This window comes from Bemisia tabaci, chromosome 3 (assembly GCF_918797505.1).
Source record: "Bemisia tabaci chromosome 3, PGI_BMITA_v3".
NCBI classification, from domain to species: Eukaryota; Metazoa; Arthropoda; class Insecta; order Hemiptera; family Aleyrodidae; genus Bemisia; species Bemisia tabaci.
In genome coordinates this window covers 62652658-62672266 of record NC_092795.1, presented here as the reverse complement: position 1 = coordinate 62672266, position 19609 = coordinate 62652658, and the positions used below count along the sequence as shown (strand labels likewise).

The 19609-nt window shown below is 38.3% G+C and overlaps 2 protein-coding genes across 2 annotated transcripts in view; one reads left to right on the top strand and one right to left on the bottom strand.

The window, feature by feature from the left end:
- Positions 1-9048, top strand: part of LOC109039552 (beta-1,4-N-acetylgalactosaminyltransferase bre-4) — a 75193-nt gene extending 66145 nt beyond the window's left edge. The window contains 4 exon segments of the mRNA XM_019055054.2: positions 3222-3430; positions 4304-4359; positions 4362-4425; positions 5273-9048. Of these exon segments, the coding sequence (XP_018910599.2) occupies positions 3222-3430; positions 4304-4359; positions 4362-4425; positions 5273-5585 (642 nt within the window). The 3' untranslated portion in view covers positions 5586-9048.
- Positions 9049-9655: 607 nt separating this feature from the next.
- Positions 9656-19565, bottom strand: LOC109039555 (uncharacterized). The gene is made up of 3 exons (XM_019055063.2): positions 19406-19565; positions 18316-18538; positions 9656-16136 (listed from the first exon to the last, which is right to left on the bottom strand). The coding sequence occupies exons 1-3, from the start codon at positions 19433-19435 to the stop codon at positions 14635-14637; spliced, it is 1755 nt and encodes a 584-aa protein (XP_018910608.2). The 5' UTR covers positions 19436-19565; the 3' UTR covers positions 9656-14634.
- Positions 19566-19609: the final 44 nt, after the last annotated feature.

Below are 19609 nucleotides of genomic sequence, written 5' to 3'. Positions count from 1 at the left end.
TTTCTCAAAAATTGCACACGATTAGCCTTAAAAATATGTAAAAAAGTCGCAATAGTGCATTTGGGTAAAGTTCTCGTTACGATAAGCAAAGACAACTACATTTTGAATCATTTTGCATTACATTAACTTTATGGCGTCCGCCATTTTTGGGTCCTAAGGGCTCCATTCAGCCTAAGATGGCTGAGCCAATCAGAGGTGGTAACTCCAGTGGCCATACTCTCTCAATATAGGTACTCTAAGAGACAGGTGGCACAGAAGGGGTGTGCTCTTTAGTCGAGGACCGCAAGAATGAATGGGAATTATAAAGCGCCAGTGACGTCAGCGGCTCCGCGTCGGAGTCATTAACTCTTGAGCCCTGACGACAAGGCTCTTGTCACATGCTCATGGCTCATAAGTGCCGTATGCAGTCGGCGTACAGTTCCATTTGATAGAATGTAAAATCCCGCATTTCCATTTCTCCGAAGGGAATCACGCCCACTTTAACATTGTTTCTCATGCAGCTTATTTGAGGAGTACACCCCATCTTTCCCACCCGTCTATAGTTCCGTTTGGCAGAAATACGTCCAATCCCTCATTGGCTCGGCCATTTTTGGCCTTTACATGGAGCTCTTTAGGGTCCAAATATGGTGGAACCTGTTAACATAGAGCAAGTGCGATCAGAGAGGGCATTCCTTTACGAGACTGAGATAAAAGCACCACGGTTAATGGTGGTTTCTAAGCGGCAACTTGGAGAAATGAAAAGGAATCGGAAATAATTACAATGATTGGATGATGAATGAATTACAATATCCCCCAATATTTTACAAGTTCCCAAGTATTGGACTAAAACCGGAGGTCAAATGTCTTCATTTATGGGTCAGTTGCGCTGGTCACAGGAGAGTGTCTTAGTGGTTTACGCTTATGGATCAACAAAAAAATAATGACATGTGTCCAAACTCCAAGTTTGTATTAGAGCTTGGCCTGTATTAGAGGAGGTCTCGCTAATCGAGCAACACGGTGATTGACGTCATCCACCGCAGTGGTGCATCCCACAGTTCCTTTCAACTTGGTTGCATCAATCGGTCGTAGACCCAGCAGATGCATCCGCGTGCAATATTTGCTTAACGTGAAACATGGATGGTGGAGGAGACCATTGTATGTGAGTTCTGCCGCGGTGCATGACATTACTCGACGTATTTTTTCTTATGGCGATATCTCTGTTAACATAAGACGTAGAAAACTTGGCGTTTCGACGAATCTTATTACTTTTTGCTGATCTGTAAGCTTCAACCATCAAAACACGATTCTGCGACGCAACCGACTCATTCTTTCCACATCAGCTATGTCCTCTGGATTTGATTCAAAATAAAGCTCTTGCATGTGTGCGGAATTTGCGATCTAAATAATTTTTTTTATACATCAAATTTCGTGGAAAAACACGATGGTGCTACTGGTTTTCTCTGCAATGAACTCTGAATCTCAAAAAAAGCTCTCAAAGTTGGCGCTGTGACGGAAAGGATACCCTACGCTATATTGATATCAAAGTCTCCATGCAAAGATAGGAAGCAAATACATTGGCAGGGTTGCCGCTCTGTTTGGGAACTCAAGACTGGAACCACGGCAACCCTGCTAATGTATTTTCTTCTTATCTTTGCATGGAGAGTTTGACTTGATATGGAGGTGGACTCTCAAGATAGCAGGAGATATCCCCTCCGTTACGGCCTCAACTTTGAGAGCTTTTTTTGAGCTTTGGGGTTCGCTTCTAGGAAAATCAGAGGCAACATCGTATTTCTCGTGTAATTTTACTTAGGAACCCTGGTAAAAATTGGCGATAGGAGCTGCGTTTCAAAATACCGTGGGAGCTCTAATAGCCGACTGAAGAAGGCGATAGAAAATCATATAGCTGGCTGTGGAGAGTGGGAAAAAATGTTACGGCCAGGCTACACGAAGCGACAAAAAATTGTACAGTCGGGCTATAGGTCCTATCGCCAGGCTTTACACTTTATCGCCTGACAGTTGCTTTTTTGCCATCGGCTATAAAAGGCTATAAGAAGTTGTGTAGAAATTCGTGTGCTTTGTAAATCCGCAAGTTTGTACGGAATCACCTTAATATTTACAAAACGCACATTATATTTTCCTTTACTAAATATTTTTTTTCATCACTTAAAATGAGATTAATCCATACAGAGTGTGCAAACATTTCAAAGTCATAAGTTGAAAAACGCTGACTCCGCGAGATTAAATATTAGAGCCTAACACAAAGCGGAGCGGCGACGCACTGGCGCCTACAAACCTAACAGGGATACTTCACGCATTGCGCAATGCGTGAAGTATCCCCGTTAGGTTTGTAGGCACCAATGCGCGTTTCGTGCTGGCTGCCCGCCCGCCGCGCTGCGCCGCAGCGTGGCACGGCGCTTGAAGCAACTATTTCACACCAGAGGTATTGCACAGTATCGTACGAAATTGAAGGCGCTCCAACATATTAGGAATGGCAGGCATCCTCCAAAAGTACGGAGCTTTCCTCGCAAAATGAATCAAGATACTATGGCCCAAAAAGAGAGCGGTAGTCCAAAAACTCACTAGGTCCTAGCATCTAATTAGTAACGTTTAGCATCACTTTATCGCCGGGCTGTTGCTTAGTCGCCATCGGCTATAAAAGGCTATAAGAAATTGTGTTGCCGGCTATAGAAGCTTTTGGAAATCATACAGTCGGCTGTAGGTCTATGGTATTTTGGAACACGGATTCTACTGCCAATTTTTACCAAGGAATCAGTGCTTACAAATTCCTGACACATGCAGAGCTCCATTACGGTCGAATTTAACTCGCTATCATGTCCTCTTGAAATCAGAATATTATCTTTTAACAGTGTATTGAGAGAATCTCATCCCCTCGAGTAACGAGTCTGACCAGCGGGCCGATTATTGAAATTGATAGACAAAGCGATGGACAAAGAAGACATAGAGAGCAAGAAGCGATCCTATTGGTTGAAACGGGTGGCTCTTATAGACTAAGGGAGAAAATGATGGACTAACTGTCGGGTCTCTCGTGGGTTGCCGTTAGTTGGTCTAGTACCTACCTCTTTTGTCCCGTGCAACCACCCGCTTCCACCAATAGGATCCCTCCATATTTCTTTTGTCTTCTTTGTCTATAGCTTTGTGTATAAATATCAAGAATCGACCCGGAGGGCTTCATTTCAAAAACTGATTTCTTATCTGAGGTTGCTTTTGTTACTTGATAACAGAGCGGGAACGACACGTTCAACAAGGGTGCGATCATGAACTCGGCTTTTCGAATCATCCTGGAGCGGTTCCCGCCGGCGACAGGCGGACGCTACTTCCACTGTTTCGTGTTCCATGACGTGGACATGATCCCGGAGGACGATCGGAACATGTACAGCTGCCCGACCCAACCCAGACATCTCTCCGTCGCCGTCAATGAGTTTGCCTACCAGTAAGTAGACAAATCCCTTCCCAAGAAGGCCCTTCACAAATTAAATCGTGTCTGGTGCTCAGCAGACAGAGCAGGGTCTAGAACTCCCCGACGAATCCCTTCAAACTAGGATTGGAGATGAAGGAGAACCTCATATCGGAAGATGAGGCATGAAAAAATCGGAAAAAAGCCTGACAATATTTGGACCGAGTTGAACAGAAGCCGAGTCGGCTATGGCCAAATTTTATTGAGAACGTTTTAAGAGAACGTTGTCGGGGCGCTGCTGCTAGCGCGAAATGTGCACTGACGCCTACAAACCTAAAGGCTATTTACTTCGCGCATTGCAATGCTTGAAGTATCCCTTTAGGTTTGTAGGCGTCAGTGTGGATTTCGAGCTGGCAGCAACAGAACACCGCGCCGCAGCGTGCCATAAACCGTGAACTTACCCACAATTTAGGTCAGGGTGTTAAAATGTAGGCAATTTGACATCAAATTCGAAATTAGCGACTCAAAAAGACATCAGTCAAGTACGAAACTTTCGTGATCTTTCAGTCATTATCCGACTTATTTCTTCCTATTCTTGAGTTTTGAACCATAGTGCGCCGCGGGCGGCGGCGCTCATGAAATTCTTCTCTGTGCTCAATCGCTCGCATTATGACCACGCGTCATTTGAATTCGGCGCGCTTCTGAATTGTTAACTTCCCGCCCTCTTTTCCCGCCTTTTTGCCTCCCGCTCGCTGCGCCATTTGTGTGCGCGGTGGACGCGGCGCGAAAAATCTGAAAACTCCGAGGACCCGTTTAAGACTCGCACGCTGTCTGTGTTCTCTCGGTTTTTTTTTTTTCTCTCTCTCATTTTTTTTAAAATTCTTATTTTATTCGTTGTATTTCTTGCAGGTTGCCTTACAGAGTGCTCGTGGGAGGAGTGTTCAACATCCGAACGGAGCATTTCTTAAAGTGAACGGATATTCGAATTTATACTGGGGTTGGGGTGGTGAAGATGATGATATGGGATACAGGTGAGTCTTACTCTATTATTCTTCCGATGAATTGTTTCTGCATTAATGCAGAAATTATCATAAGACCCCTAGATGACCAAGGCTTATACGCAAAGTCCCGAGTCGGGTGCGATTGACCCGAATTCATATACCTGCTTTCGATAGTTACTAAAGTATTATATTTAGGTTTTTTCAATGTTTTCAAGGGGAAGAATTCCTTTTTTTTTTTTTTTTTTTTTTTTTTTTAAATATTCGGCTTTTTGGTAACATAGGTACTGGCGCTTTTTTACGTTCCCTCCTCATCCGCCATTTGTAACTCCTCCGGAAGAGATGGTCGCGCTTGGGATTTTTGTGGGTAGTCGTTAGAACAATGATTCCTTGACACGACATGCGCAAATCTCGCCAAAATACCAATTTTTAAACGTGCGCCTTTCAGAGACCTCTAAACTTGTTCTTTTTCTCTTCTTTTTTCTTCAAAATGATTACTGATTTGGATACGTACATCATAGTATATTTGGAGCAAACTTAACTTTAACTTTTCTATAATTTCGAAAATAAAAGACACCGTAACGCGCATTAATGATGGCGCAGATATACAACTATTCGCGCTTGATGGATATCCGTGTTGCATATGCAAAATTGAAGGCGCTATGGCGCAAGGCGTGAACTCGCAATGCTCAACTCTAAGTATGCTGCCGAAGAGGCGTCCTTCGGATTCGAGAGCAAAGTTAAAAAGCGAGGTCTGTTACGTCTCTCCTATCTTGGGCTGTGTTGACACCCTAGTTTTCCTCACTACGGCCACCATCTTTTGATGCCGTTTCGCCGCGCTTATGCAATGAAATTTAGGATTGGCGAATTTTGTCGGCAGGGTCGGGCAGGTGGGCCTATCGATCTCGCGGCCAGTGGACTGGCTGGGACGTTACACGATGCTCAAGCACAAGAAACGGAACACGCTGGCGAGCAAGGTGAAACAAAAGCTTGTGCGGACTTCGCAAAGGCGCTACCGACTGGATGGGCTCAACTCCATCTCATACCAGCTTCTGCAGGTTTCCACAACGCCCATCTACACTCGGATCCTCGTGGATGTCGGGGTCCCGCCGCAGGACATCAAACTCCACCAGCGACTCTACGAGCTCCAGGCCCGTATCAGCAAGCCGTCCTCCTCTCAGGAGAAGACCTGAACAAGGAACTCCAAAATTTCATCGCGTACGCTAAAAAAAAAAGGATGCTCACTTAACATTCTGGGAGTAAAAAAAAATTGCGACAACTCACAAAACGCTGAGTTAACTGCCACAGCAGTTACTACCTATAGCAATATCAAGATGTCCCTGCTGAAAATGACGAGTAGGCTCTTCAGAATTTGCCAACTCACGTGAGTAGAACTTCTTATTTAGATGAGTAGAAATCCTACTCATATGGAGTCATATGAGAAGAGATTCTACTCGTATCACTAGAATATTCTACTCATAAGAGTAGAAAAGTTCAACTCAAATGAATTCGATTTTTTCCATTTTCAGAAGTGCTGTTTCTGACCAGGAGACACTGAAATAGTAGGTATACTTGAAAAATAAAAACATTTTGTTCTTACGATTTTTTGATGCGGTGACTAGTTTCTGCGATATCAGACACGGTAGATTCAACGGTGAACTCATGTGAGTTGAAATCTCTAGTCATATGAGTTGGAATCTCTAGTCATAGAAGTTGGCGAAAACTGATCGAGAAATTCTGCTCATATGAATAAAATTCTATTCATATAAGTTGAAATTCTATTCATATGAGTTGAAATTCGATTCTTTTGACTTTGATTTTCTCCTCATTTGTACTCACCATTTTCAGCAGGGTAAAGATAACTGCTGTGGCGGTCAACTCAGCTTTGTGTGAGTTGTTGCACACTCTTCTACATCCAGAATGTTAAGTCTGCATCTTTCTTTTTTTTCGGTGAATACACCTACAGTGAAATTTCATACAATCTTTCACAAATGATTTTGATAGATCAACGAGGGCAGAAAACAAAGACGACTACTGAGACAAGGAGAGACCCTCCACTGGTGTCTTGGCAGTGGTTCAAGTTGATACTTTCGCAAAAAAGTTTCAATATTATAAAGTTACAAGTTTTTGTAGCAATTCTTACACTGAAGTTTCAATTTTATGGAATTAAATTGCAATTTGGCTTGGAAGCGAGGGCGTCATCTGGAGAGGGTAGGAGGAGCAACCCCCCCCCCCCCCCATTTCAGAGTTGACCTTCTTCGATGGTAATCTTGGTACATCGTAATGAACTTTTTTTAGATTTTTGGAAATTTAGCTCTGAATAACTGCCCGCAATTCCCTAGCATTTGCCTTAATGGCGCCCCTGCTTCGTAGGTAGGTTGCCTGTATTAAGAAAGAAATATTTTCTATTCATTATTCACTGAAACAAAATCGCAGTTTATTTTGCAGTGATGCAAATGTTGCGAAAAAAACTACTGTTTACTTGCAAAAAAAATGTCAGGTAACTTGTTGCGGTCAAATTTCACCAAATTGCAACTTTCACTTCTTACTGGACCAATTCTCGATTATTTCTTGCAGGTCGCTTACTCAGCCCCTGAGAAATTTTGTAAAAATTCATAAAACCTTCTTTGACAAAAAAAATTGAATGAAATTTCATTGATAATGACAATATCTGGGTTTTTTTCCATCAAACTGCGACAAAATTTTATTCAAGATATTTTGATGGAAAATTTGAATTCTTGGATTAAGATATACATTTTTAAGGGAAACCTTGCAACATTGCGATGCAATTTAGCCCCTGAGACTCTAAATTTATTAATAGTTTAGAAAAAATATCCCAAATCTGGGTAAAGCAGTCACTGTTGATGTTGAAGAGCAAAATCCTGAAAAGGTGAAGTTAATTGACAGATGTTGAAAATTGAAATTTCGAGAATCAATTTCAATTTTTTCAAATTGAAATGTTCGGAAAAATTCCGCAAGATTCCGAACTTTTTAATATTTGGTATCAAAGTCCAGAAAATAGGAGCACTGCTACAATTAACTGATGGGGTGTACAGACGTGAGGCAAAGGTTAGCAGAGTGCATGTATAAAAAAACTTGTACAACATTTTTTAAGGTTCGAGCGTTTTCCCCCATGAAGAAAAGAAGACCTCATCTTTGGAAGAAAAGAAGGGGGAAAAAACCTTTCAACTTGTGAAAACTACACTTGCACTTGTAGTCAGTTCAGAGGTTAAAAAAATGCTGATTTTCATGGTTTGACTGAAAAGGTTTCAGAGTTTGAAAAAAGTACATTTATGTAAAACTTAATTTTTAAAAGATCTTCTCTGAGAAATTACAGCGGTTGCACTGGCGCTACTAACTTTTGTGAGTTGCCAAATTTCATTATCGAACGATTGATACAACGATTGGAATTTAGTGAAGGGGAGGGAAAACGGGCACTTTATCAAGTTTAATTCTTATACTTTCTTTTCCATCTGTACTTATCTTCAAGTTTTCAAACTTTTGCATGCACCCTTGCTACAAAGGGCGGTAGGTACCTACCTTTACACTATTTTCTATCGCCAGATTTCAATTTCTTTGTAAGGAGTGAAACTTTGGACCAGATATGCTTTGGAAATATTTTTTAAAATTTGGGATATTAGCAGGTAATTTTTTTGGAACAATGAATACCTACTTAAGTGGGCTGAGGAGACTTTATTCTCGTCAAATACTTATTGTATTGAAGTAAAATGACTCGAAGACCGTCAATAAGTAGGAAACCTGTACTGAGTGATTCTTTAAACTCGAGGTCACCAAATAATTAAGAAAATTGTTTCCATTCGTATGAAGTGGACAAAAATGAAGAGGATGTGTGATTGAACTTTTTCTCTACAATCAGGTTGGATTGCTCATAATAAAGTAGGTAGGTAATACTTGGATAGTGTACAATTATTGTGCATCATCTCATACAAAACTAAAAGGATGCTCTCATTTGAATTTTTATCTTGTTGTTTTTAGTTTATTGATTGTGATATGTAAATGAAAATCTAGGAACATAATTCGGTTCATAGTTAAATTTCAAGTCCCGATGTTATTTATATTTTTTGATTCCTTTTTGTACGCAGAACTCCAGCCCCCCCCCCCCCCCCCCATCAATTTATTCCAAGGTTTTTGCTTTGATCTCATTCTTATAACCGTTACCTACAACCTTCCCTCTTTTTTGCTAATCACATCATATTATTCTCACCGTTCTGAACATTAATGAATTGAGTCAGAATAAATATGAAAATATTATTTGTAAATTTTAGTGTTGCTCTTAACTTGCAGTAGTCAGTAATTGTACATACAGATTTTTTATACAGTAAATAATTGGGGTAATTGATGTGAACGTTAAGTTTTGAAGATACAGAAACTTTCAACTTTTATTTTTTTACACTTTTTCCTTTGTCCAAACAAGGTCGAGGACATCATTTCATTTATCCCTGATTATTGAGGGTTTTTACCTCTTATAAATGGTGTATATTTGACAAATCCATTTAGATCCGTTGATTGTTGACTAAAGGAACCAATTCAATGCGTATTTCAGATGCCAAAGCAGTAGTATTTGTACTAAAGTGTATGTAAAGATGGTTTTCATTTTTTCAGAGAAGGAATAAAGTTATTTTACTGATGAAGTAATTGAAGAATGTTATATTTCTTCCTATTTCTTTTTACTTTTTGTTAAGTTTCTAACTGTACCCTGTCCAAACTCATATCAGTCCTTGTAGATACATAACCAAAAGTAATGTAACTTTGAAGCACAGATATTGAGAAAACACTCGCAAAATTAAAAGAAAAGTTATACAGTAATGTGCCGCTTGTCAGACAATTGGTGGCTAAGGCAGCGGTCGGATGTAGAAGTATGGTAGTCAAATCACCAAGAAAAAACTGAGGAAATGTCATTTCAGGCTGTTTGCAACAATGAGGGGCAAGTATGACGAATTTTCTATAGCATTTGTAACACAGTCATTTACAAATAATTTGAAAAATCACATACATATATATTTAATATTTGTCCATGGTTTGCCATACATGGTTTTTGTCATATCTGCTAACTTATTTTTGAGCAAAAACTCAATTTTGCCTTCGTTGGATAACTGAAATATCAAATAATTTGGAGTTGGCTGATGAGTGGTCGGATAATCGGGGTATGACCATTTATCCTCTTACCCTAATTGTTTCTGTTTTTAATTCCTTGCTAATAAAATTGAACCCTCTGGGGAAAGTTGAAGAAAAGGAATCAGAATGATTTTTTGGTCTCCATTAGCTGCTTTTAAGCTAAGGAGAAATTTTATTACAACGGAAATATTTCTGTAACAGAGAGAACAAGTAAAAAAATAAAAAATCTTAACCATTTACATAATGTACAAAAGTTCAAGATTTTGTTATGGGTAACCTTGAGGTGCCTTGGTGACAAGACAAGATGACACACACAGCTTTGACAATATTTACTAATGTGTCCCTTTCAAATATGGGTCAATCAAAATATGGGTACCTATTAGAGAAACATGAATAAATTAAAATATTCAAAGCAAGAAATTTTAAGTGGAGAGAAGTCTCAGTTGAGAGCTTCAACTCACACTCTGACACAAAATAAAACTGAAAATGGGATGAACCACCAATACTAGTTCCGAATGGGATGAGCAATAATAGTCTTGCAATACAAACATCATGGGCTTCAAATAATTTGGATTTGGAAGTAGAAGATTAAACTTCAAAACCGCGAAAGACCAAACAAAATCAGGATTATTATGCAACTTCTGGACACTATCTCTCTCTTCAATATTCGGCCAAGCACTTCAGTTTCTTCTATTTTCCTTCAAAATTGAGAAATTCTCTATTTGCCACGTCAAACAGTCTGTTCTGCAGGTGCTTCATCTTATTTTTGAATTGAATAAACTTAAGAGTTAAACCTGTGATTCCTTTCGGTTGACTCCTTACACACCAATTTTCTTCATTCATTAATTAAATTTGTTTCTCTAGTTCCCTCTTTCTCTCTCTCTATCTCGCCCCTGATTGAATATTTCTAAAAGACTGAGGTCTTCATCTGACTTTAAAATTTCATCTGATTTTAAAATTATGTAACACAAAACAGATAAAAACCAAATCACTTGTGTCAATAATTCAAGACGCATGCGTTTGTAAAATGATACTTGATAATGAAGAAGTATAATTCAGCTTGTCAACTTGACTCCAAAATTTTCGGAGACTGGCTTGAATATTGTCACTATTTCAGAGGCAAAACTTAAGCACAACTCTCAGTAACCACTGCTTCCCAACTTCGAACAAATAGAAATCAGAAATATTCTTGATGAGTCGTTTCCACACTAAACTTAGGTGCAAAGCATTGATTGGAGGAATTAAATTTTAACCACCGAAACCGATTGTTTGGGTGTAATTCATAAGTGAAGCTGAACAAAAGAAGAGGACCTGGACAATTAGAGGCAGTGATTGCAGATATACATTTCATTCAAATCTTTTTTTCTTGAAGGGAATATGCATATTTTGTTTTCAATTTCTCATGGATAGGAGAACAATCGCCTGAAGTTGTTGATTTTTCAAGTACATGTCCGCTCCTGAGATAATAAAGCCATCGCTTCCTTTAGAGTACTTCAACAACGTTTTCAGTATTTAAGAAAGGTTTATGATCGTGATACAAACAATAATGTAAAAAACCTATGATGTTACTCTACTCTACTGATATGTTTAATCTACTCTCAGTTTCCATAAAAATAGCACCTCACCGAACAAAATAATTTTCATTTACATTCAAAAATACATTTTTCCAGATATTACTTATAATAGAAAATCTATAACTAAGTTACAAAAGAGGACAGAGAGAAAATAGTTCTGACGAAACAACAAAAATATTCAAAAAGACTTAAAAGGCATGAACACAGTTTTCTACAAATATCAAAAACAGTCCACAGTTTGGACTTCCTTTATCACAAAAAGTAAATTACAAGAGGAAAAATAGTGTATTCCCTTCGGAAAATACACTACATGTACTTCTAGATACAGGATTCATCTCTCTCACTACTTGTGCTCTGTCATCTTTCAGATCCCAAAAAAACTGCAATAGAGTTTCAAATTCCCCCCCCCCCTCCCCCCAAAGAAACATTTGAATATTCCAATGCAGCTGCAAGATTATTTTTGCAGCAGGCCATACCATTAACCAGTAACGATTTAGATGCATCTGTTTGAGCAGTAGTTAAAAAAGAATTAGAATAGAAATTATTCATGAATAAAATTAAATGCAATCATCATACTAACTATACTAAAATAACTTGGCTCATGATTAATGAATAGGAGGACCTAATAAGTCAAATAGAACTGAAATACTCAGACGAAAGAGACAAAATGAAAATAGAGAAGAGAAATAAATCCTGCCTTCAAGGTAAATTCATGCCTACTCTAAGGTTTAGATACCAATGTGCTCATTCCGATTCGAAAACAATTTCAACCTTTAAAGATGGCAAATTTTTATGGCAAGTGAAAATCTAACGAAATTAGATATCCTACAAACTATGTTTGATTGCATTCAAGAATTAATCCTCCATATCATTAACAGGATTTTCTGAATTTGGAGGGGGAGAAAAAGAGATCCAAGTCACATTTAGTAAGCAGAGACAAGTTTAGTTTGCTAAAACCATCTGTGACACACCTGATAACATGCTTTCATTTCTTACCAAAATCTTTAGAAAAAAAAAAAAATAAAATAAAATAAAATAAAATTAGTAAACAGTAATTTTGAATTAATTATAATGCTTTTGGTTTCATTAGTCATTTGATGTAATTCAATGATATACTCTTTTGATGTACTTTCATAAGGGCTTTTTGGGACATTTTATTTGCTAGAACCTACAAGTTAATTTAACCCAAAATTTCTACTTAGCATGAACAAACACCTCTGGCAACCAATTATAAAAAATTTTCTGAGGTAAATCCAAAAGCTACCTAAAAGGGCCATGCACTTGTTACCAAGGAATTTGGTTTTAGATTGTTTAATATGATGCTTCTTCCAACCTCCTGAGCACGATAGGTTTTGAAAATTCAACTTTCTGAGTGCCAATCTTGAGAAAAGCAAGGTTGAAAAGTAAATTTTTTGTCCTTCTTGTACGCATTTCCTAATGAAGATGTGGCTCTGTAATTAAGTCTTTAAGGACACCGCACTACATTCTGTATTATTCAGAGGAATTTGATTTTTTTGTCTGTCTTCTTATCCCAACCAGCAAATAAATCTCCCCGATCAGCAAAAAGAGGTTGCAACATTCCTACTACTTAGATATACCGAGTAAAAATACAAAAAAATTTACTTTTCAGCCCTAAATTTTCTCAAGATCGGCACTTGGAAAGTTCTGTTTCAGAAGCCCATTGTGCTCAAGAGGCCATAAAGAACATCATATCAGATGGTATCAAACTTTAACTGCCGCTAAATTTCTTGCCATTGTGTGCCTAGTCTCTTAGAAAAAAATTAATGGAGATCACAAAGACTCAGAGAGTGAGACGGAATTGAGGCCTGTCATCTGTGAAAGGGTTGACAATGAAAAGCGGTATCATTTCATTTCTAAATCTAGGCGTGACTTCACCTTGTAGTAGAATAGAATAAAAAAATTATTTACAAAACAACAACTTGAGTTTTCAGAGGAGAAACTTAAAATACACAGGTTTCAACAAATAAATAAAAATAAAACAAATCACAACATTATGAATCACTATTATTTTCTGAACTTATCAGAATTTTTCAGCCAAACAGCGGGAGGGAGAATAATTTGACACTTGCCTGTTACAACAGCAGCAACAATCATTATTAATCTTGCAAATCCATTCACATCTCAGCTTAGTCTTAGGGTAAGTTCAGGATTCTGATACAAATTTGACATTTGCATGATTTCAACCAAAAATACCTTCAACGGAAACTTTCTTATGTTCAAGGATACTAATGGCTCAGTGGCACTCATCTTTTTAAAAATGTACTTTTTTAAAATAAGAAGTGAACTACGCTTCTAGAAATTTTTCAGTTTTTTTTCATCCTTAATGGCAAGGTGACTCTGTTTTGAAGATCCAAAAAATGGGACCTGTTTGAAATGATATTTTTGGCAAGCGCTGATGACATAGCTGAGCGGAGGAAACGGCATTTGCAGATTGCCTCAACTCATCTTCAGGCGTTGCCTTGCTAGATCAAATTGCCACCAAGCTTTTGATTGGTTGGATTTTGATGAACTTTTTCTCCCCTTAGAAATGCTTCATTGAACTTTTTCATGAAAGTTTTGATTTTTTTCACGAAATTTCACATAAGAGCAACTATACTACAACACTGTAAAAATTCTTTGCCACTACCTCATTGGATCAAATTTAGCAGAAGGGACCCAACGCAATTACAGTATTGTCAAAATCGTCCAAAGCTTCCTTTGTTTTTAAAATATTGAATTTTTTTAAAAGAGTTTTTCTGAAGATTGACAAAAAACTGAACAAATTTGAGCTTATAGGTATTTGTTGGATACAGATGAAGTTGCATGATTTTTAAAGCACTACATCTATGTTAGTTTGATCCAAGCAATCAGATTGCCCCGCAAAATAATTTAGTTATATCTTTGTTAGGGTTTATCTTTTTGATTACGTCAAATCGAACACAAATTTTGATTCAAACTGGAGAATATTTACTGCTAATGATGGCTGAGGAATGAAACATATATAACAACAAAATTGCAAAGGTACTCCATTCATATCCGCGATGATGATGGATACGAGATTTTATGCATTTCAGCATTAATTTTAAAGCCTTCCTGTGGGCCACTTGAAAAAGTAGTTTTTTTTTGGTGGGCAAGACTGCTCAGAAAAACTTCATTATTGGAACTAAAACTACGAGAGGACCTTTCCAACAGAAGAGATTTAAAAACATATCTTTGTGAGAATATCTCTCTAAGAAAAGATAGATTTGATAAAATATTCATAATAGGCACCAAAACTATTAGAAAACCTCTTTAGAGAATATAAAACTCCTATACTATTTTTAGTTTTCTGGTTGTTCAAAGATGCTAGGTTCCTAAATCGGTGGAGAACTGAGGATAATGCTGGGAAAAATTATTTCCACTTCCCGATCCTCAAGAAACAAAGTAACAGTAATGACAGAGTAATAGAAACGCCACAAATCAATAAAACTCTGCTTACTAAATGAAATAAAAAAAAATTTATTAAATCTTCATTTATTTCAGTTAAATCTGATCAACTTTCATCTTTACACCCTCTATTCCTCTTTTTTGTAACCTTTTTTTTAGAAGTGGTTGAGACATTCTTGCCTGAATTATCCTGGAGTTTTTTATTTTCATCCTTGGCCAAGACTTCTTGTTCCATGTCTTCAGCTGTAACTCTATCTTTCCCATCTGAATCTAAACATTCATCTGTAATTACCACCTCACAGTAATTCTCTGGAACCCAATTTGGGACTTCCTCCGCTTTACTCAATATTTGCTTCCAAACCCTGAAGAGACTAATATCTTTTTGGTCTACCAGATCAAACCATCTTGACTCATTTTTCAGGGCATAGAAACTTTTCACTTTATTTTCACCTATTTCTCCCTCTAATATTTTCAAAACTAGTTTGTACCGCGGATCTGCATCACCAGCGGAGGATAGGACTTCCATGTTTTCGATCACAGCTTCGTTTATGTCGAAATCCTTGATTAGGCTTTCAAAGTTGGCTCCTAGAGGATCCCATGGAAATATGCCACACTTTTGAAAACCAGTCTGTATCAGTTCCGGTGTTAAATTCTCAGCTATGACTTTTTGCAATGTAGAGCAAAATTTACTTACTTTCAAAGCTGCTGACTTATCCTCTCGACGTACGCGATCAGCTTCCAGAAACCACTGCGTTCGTAAAACCCCAAATAAAGACACATCAAGCGGTTGGACAACGTATGCATCGTTTGGCAGTGCTCCTACAAGAACTATGCCGTTAGCATGACACCAGCGGCTCAGCTGTAGAGTGAGATGAGTTGTAGAACTGTTGAAGAAAACTATGACAGGTTTTGGGATATTGTTTTCGTCGAGCCAAGGCTTAAAAACACTGACAATGTACTCGAAAAAGGTCTTGCCAGTCATCCAACCATTTTCTGAGATTCCAAGGAACCAACCATCAGGGACACTCTGCTGGAAACACCGCAATGATGCTGATTGCTGGGAGATTAACATTGGTGGTGCAATCATTCCTGAGGCACTAAATGCTAGAAACATGGCTACATGAAGTCGTTGGTCTATATTGATGATTTGAAATACTTTTTGAGCACCTCTCTTGAAGAGAACTTTATTATCATAGGGATTGATAAAAAACCCCAGCTCATCGCCATTAAACATTCGGTCAGGATCCTTGAGCACATCGAAAAGGTTGATATTTTGCAGGTAATTGGAAATCTTCTCAAACCAGGCATCGATTTGATTTTGCGAACTCATAGCAGGCGAGTTTACCTTCTTACACAGTAACATGGAGATTTCCGGATTTCGGAGTAAGAAAACATCAAACCACTTTCTGCTGGGTCGATTATAAGGAAAAGGTGTTTGTTTACCAAGCTCAGTGAGTAAATACTGAATACTATTTAAGACTTGATCTTCGGTCAAGGAGAAACCAGCATTGTAGCTGTCAGCAATCCAGTCCACAACCATGGCTTCTTCCTCTTTGCTTAGTAGAGCGTGTGAACCTGACCCTGGTTTTGCTGGTCTTCCAACTTTACCTGTGAAAAAGCAATATAGTTCCTTTTTAGCACACATACACATTCTAGAGATTTTAGTCACATTATATCTTGAAATATTGTGGAATTATGATACATTATACCTCAGCATTGTTACCATATAGTGCTGAAAATTCCCATTTAAGCATGTATAAAATAATCTTATTCTTATTTTAATATAGAAATCTGGCAATCTTGACCTGAAGTCATGATACTGCAGATACCCTAATACATTTTAATTTCTTGAAGATGACTGATCATAGTTTCTGTATAAAAATGTATGTGTTTCACCAATCCCTACTTAGCGTTCCTGGCCATTGGAGAAATCGTGTGAGAGTGTGTTGGTAATATCTTCGGCAAGGCTGCCAGATTATACAATAAAATGTAGATATTTTAGATGGATTCAAATGGAGAATATGCTGATTTTTCAGCACCATCTGGTAACAATGAATTATGCGGAGGGAATCATTCCCTATACTGACATACTTTAAACAAGTTTTCCTTTCATTTAAAATGTGATTCTGTCGTACAAATTTGTTTCGATCGATCAAACTTGCTTAAGACTTCAACTAAAAATTCCATGCCCAGAACAAAGTCACGTTCTCGAGAAAAAAATCAATCATTTTCAAGTCCTCCCTTACGTTCCCGTGTGTTCTCCGAAAATAAGACCACATAATCGCTAAGAAATGGCCAGGTATGGGTAGGTGGTATCCTTGCCCTGTTGAAAACATTTTCAAAAAATTGCATACAAAAATGCAAGGAAAAGGAGGAATAAAACGGAATAATATACAAGGAATATAATACGAAATAATAAAAAGGGAGCAAACATTTTGAGAGACAGCACTTGGGATACACAGTTTCAAAGTGAACTAAATCTTAAGAGCGCTCTAAGCTCTTAATGATAAAAAACAATTGTAACCGTCAACAAAAAACCAGATTAAAGATAAGTAAGGGACCGTGACTCCTACCTACAGAAGAAAAATTTCACCAAAGGAATTTAGACTTCGAGCCAAACATAATTCTCGACAAAATTCACTTTTTAAAATCAGAAATCGTACCTCCTATGTTTATCCTTATTCATTGAAATGAGTATTTTCACAAATATCTCCAAGTCAGATGTCATCAAGGCTTTGCGTTAGCGATAAAATGAATAGATGCCATTGACAGTTTAAAGGTACGGAACCTTAGGCGCGTCCGTCCGCAGAGTCCAGGACGCCGCAGACAGACGCCGATAAATCTGTCTGATGATTTTACGTGGGGACGGCACCTTAGCGGCAGAGAGACGCTGCGGAAAACGCCGATGGAGGACTGTCGCCAACAGATCAGAGCGGAGATGCCGAAAAATTCCGCTCAGTCTGTTGCCTTTCCTACCGATTTTTTAATGTATTTAGTTCGACAAACCCACGAATCAATCATAAAAGCCGTGAATTGATCGACAAAAGCCGTGAATTGATCGACAAAAGCCGTGAATCGATCGACAAGAGCAGTGAGTCGATCGACCCACCCGTGAATCGATCAACTAAAGCCATAAATCGATCAACAAACCTGTGAGTCTATCGACAAACCTGTGAGTTGATCGACAAACCCGTGAATCGATCGACCAAGCTGTGAGCCGATCGAATTACGTTGATCGATTCACATTTTGGTTTTTCGATCGATTCATGTTGATTGACTTGATACCGGTTTTTTTTTTTTTTTTTTGTCAATCATTTCTCGTTGATCAATTCACGTTTTTTTCTGATCGATTCACGTTTTTTTCCGATCCATTCATGTCGATCGAATCAACATCGGTTTTTTAATAATTTGCCCATCGAATCAGTGTCGATCAATTCACGTTTTTATTTTTCGGTCGATTCTTGTCGATCGAATCCACACCCTCCTAAAAAAAAGCACGTCCAGCCATTTTTGCGGTTCAAAGCATCCTATCCGATCAACAAAAATTCGAGAAATTGACAGCAGGCAGAGCGGAAAAAATCCACGAATTCTGCTCCTAAGGTGCCGTGCTCCGAAATGTGAGCGTCTTCTCGCCCTTGACTCGGTAGCAGAGTTTTCCGCCGGCGTCTAGGACGCTGACAGCGAGCCTAAGGTTCCGTAGCTTTAGTCAATCTCTTTTCTTCGCCACTATGCACTACAAAAGGCATCATAAGATCTTGTTTATACCCACATTATCGATGGATTTTACCTTTTTCACCGCTCGGCCTCATCTTCTTGGATAAAGTTCGGAGGTAATTTTTGGTTATATCCCATTTTTCTGCTGCATTTGCAATGGACATTCCACTTCTCATGTCGTTCAGTGCACCAGTTACAATAAGATTGAATTCGCTATTGTCCTTCTTGGTAGTTTTGGATTGTTTTGCTGAAGGCTTGCGAGTTGATCTTGTTGACGGCATTTTAGAGGAGGTACGCTGAAAAACAAGATAAATACATATTGACCCTGAATGCAATGTTAGAAACATTTTAATGAGCACCTCAGCTTGATTTTCCTATTAGAATCTTTTTGAATTTGCCTTCATTAATATAAAGCGGCATTTAGCTTTAAATTTACCTGAGCCATAAATACTGCCAAGATTGATTTGAGCGGCTGAGTAATTGAACAAAAATGCAACTTGTATGTAGGCATATTCAAAACTCCTTGGACAGAAGTGACAGTCTTCAGGAGTATAAAAATCATTAGAATTGGTCTCTTCTTGAGGATGATTTAATGAATTCAAGAGTAAGTATTCATCTCTTAACATAACTTTTTTTTCGGAGTATGAATCATTACTGCTCTCCAAACCATTTCGGAGTAATACGTCAGGAACCTCAGTTACAGGCGCCAACTGACATAAAATGCGATTCAATACAAGCAACAAATAAATGTGAAGCATCACAAGCCACCTTTGGTCGTTTGGCCGCTCGACGGGCCCTCTGCCAAACGTGCTCTGCAGGCAGTTATGGACCAAGAGAATAAATATTGATTCTCCTATATATTCTTATTCATTATATTCATCCTCTTGGTCCATGTTGCAGTGACAAAAGGCAGTGCTTTGATGGAGAGTTTGTCACGCGGCCCAACAAGCTGCACGTCAAGCGGTCTGCCAAGCAGCTCGACAAGCCACTTGGATGCACCTTTGTAATTGAAAGGAACTGGCTTACAAAATATTCTTATTAAAAAGCAACGACTGTTACTGGGCAGGGTATATTAATATAGTTTGATGTTCCAGCAGGAGTGTAATGCTGCACTTGGTTCTCGGAGAACAGGAATTGAGATCAGTGAGACAAATTTCACTTACCGATGCTGTGCTATTTGAAGCAAAAACCATGAATCTAAACAAAATATATGATATTATTTATTCAAATGCTACTTCTTTCCACATTTTACACTATCAAAAATTCGTCAATATTGTATGTTTACATTGTATGGTTGATGTTGTTGTTGCTGCCCATATTTTGTTCAACACCTCAACACTGACCCAAGATTGCACCACAAATACTAT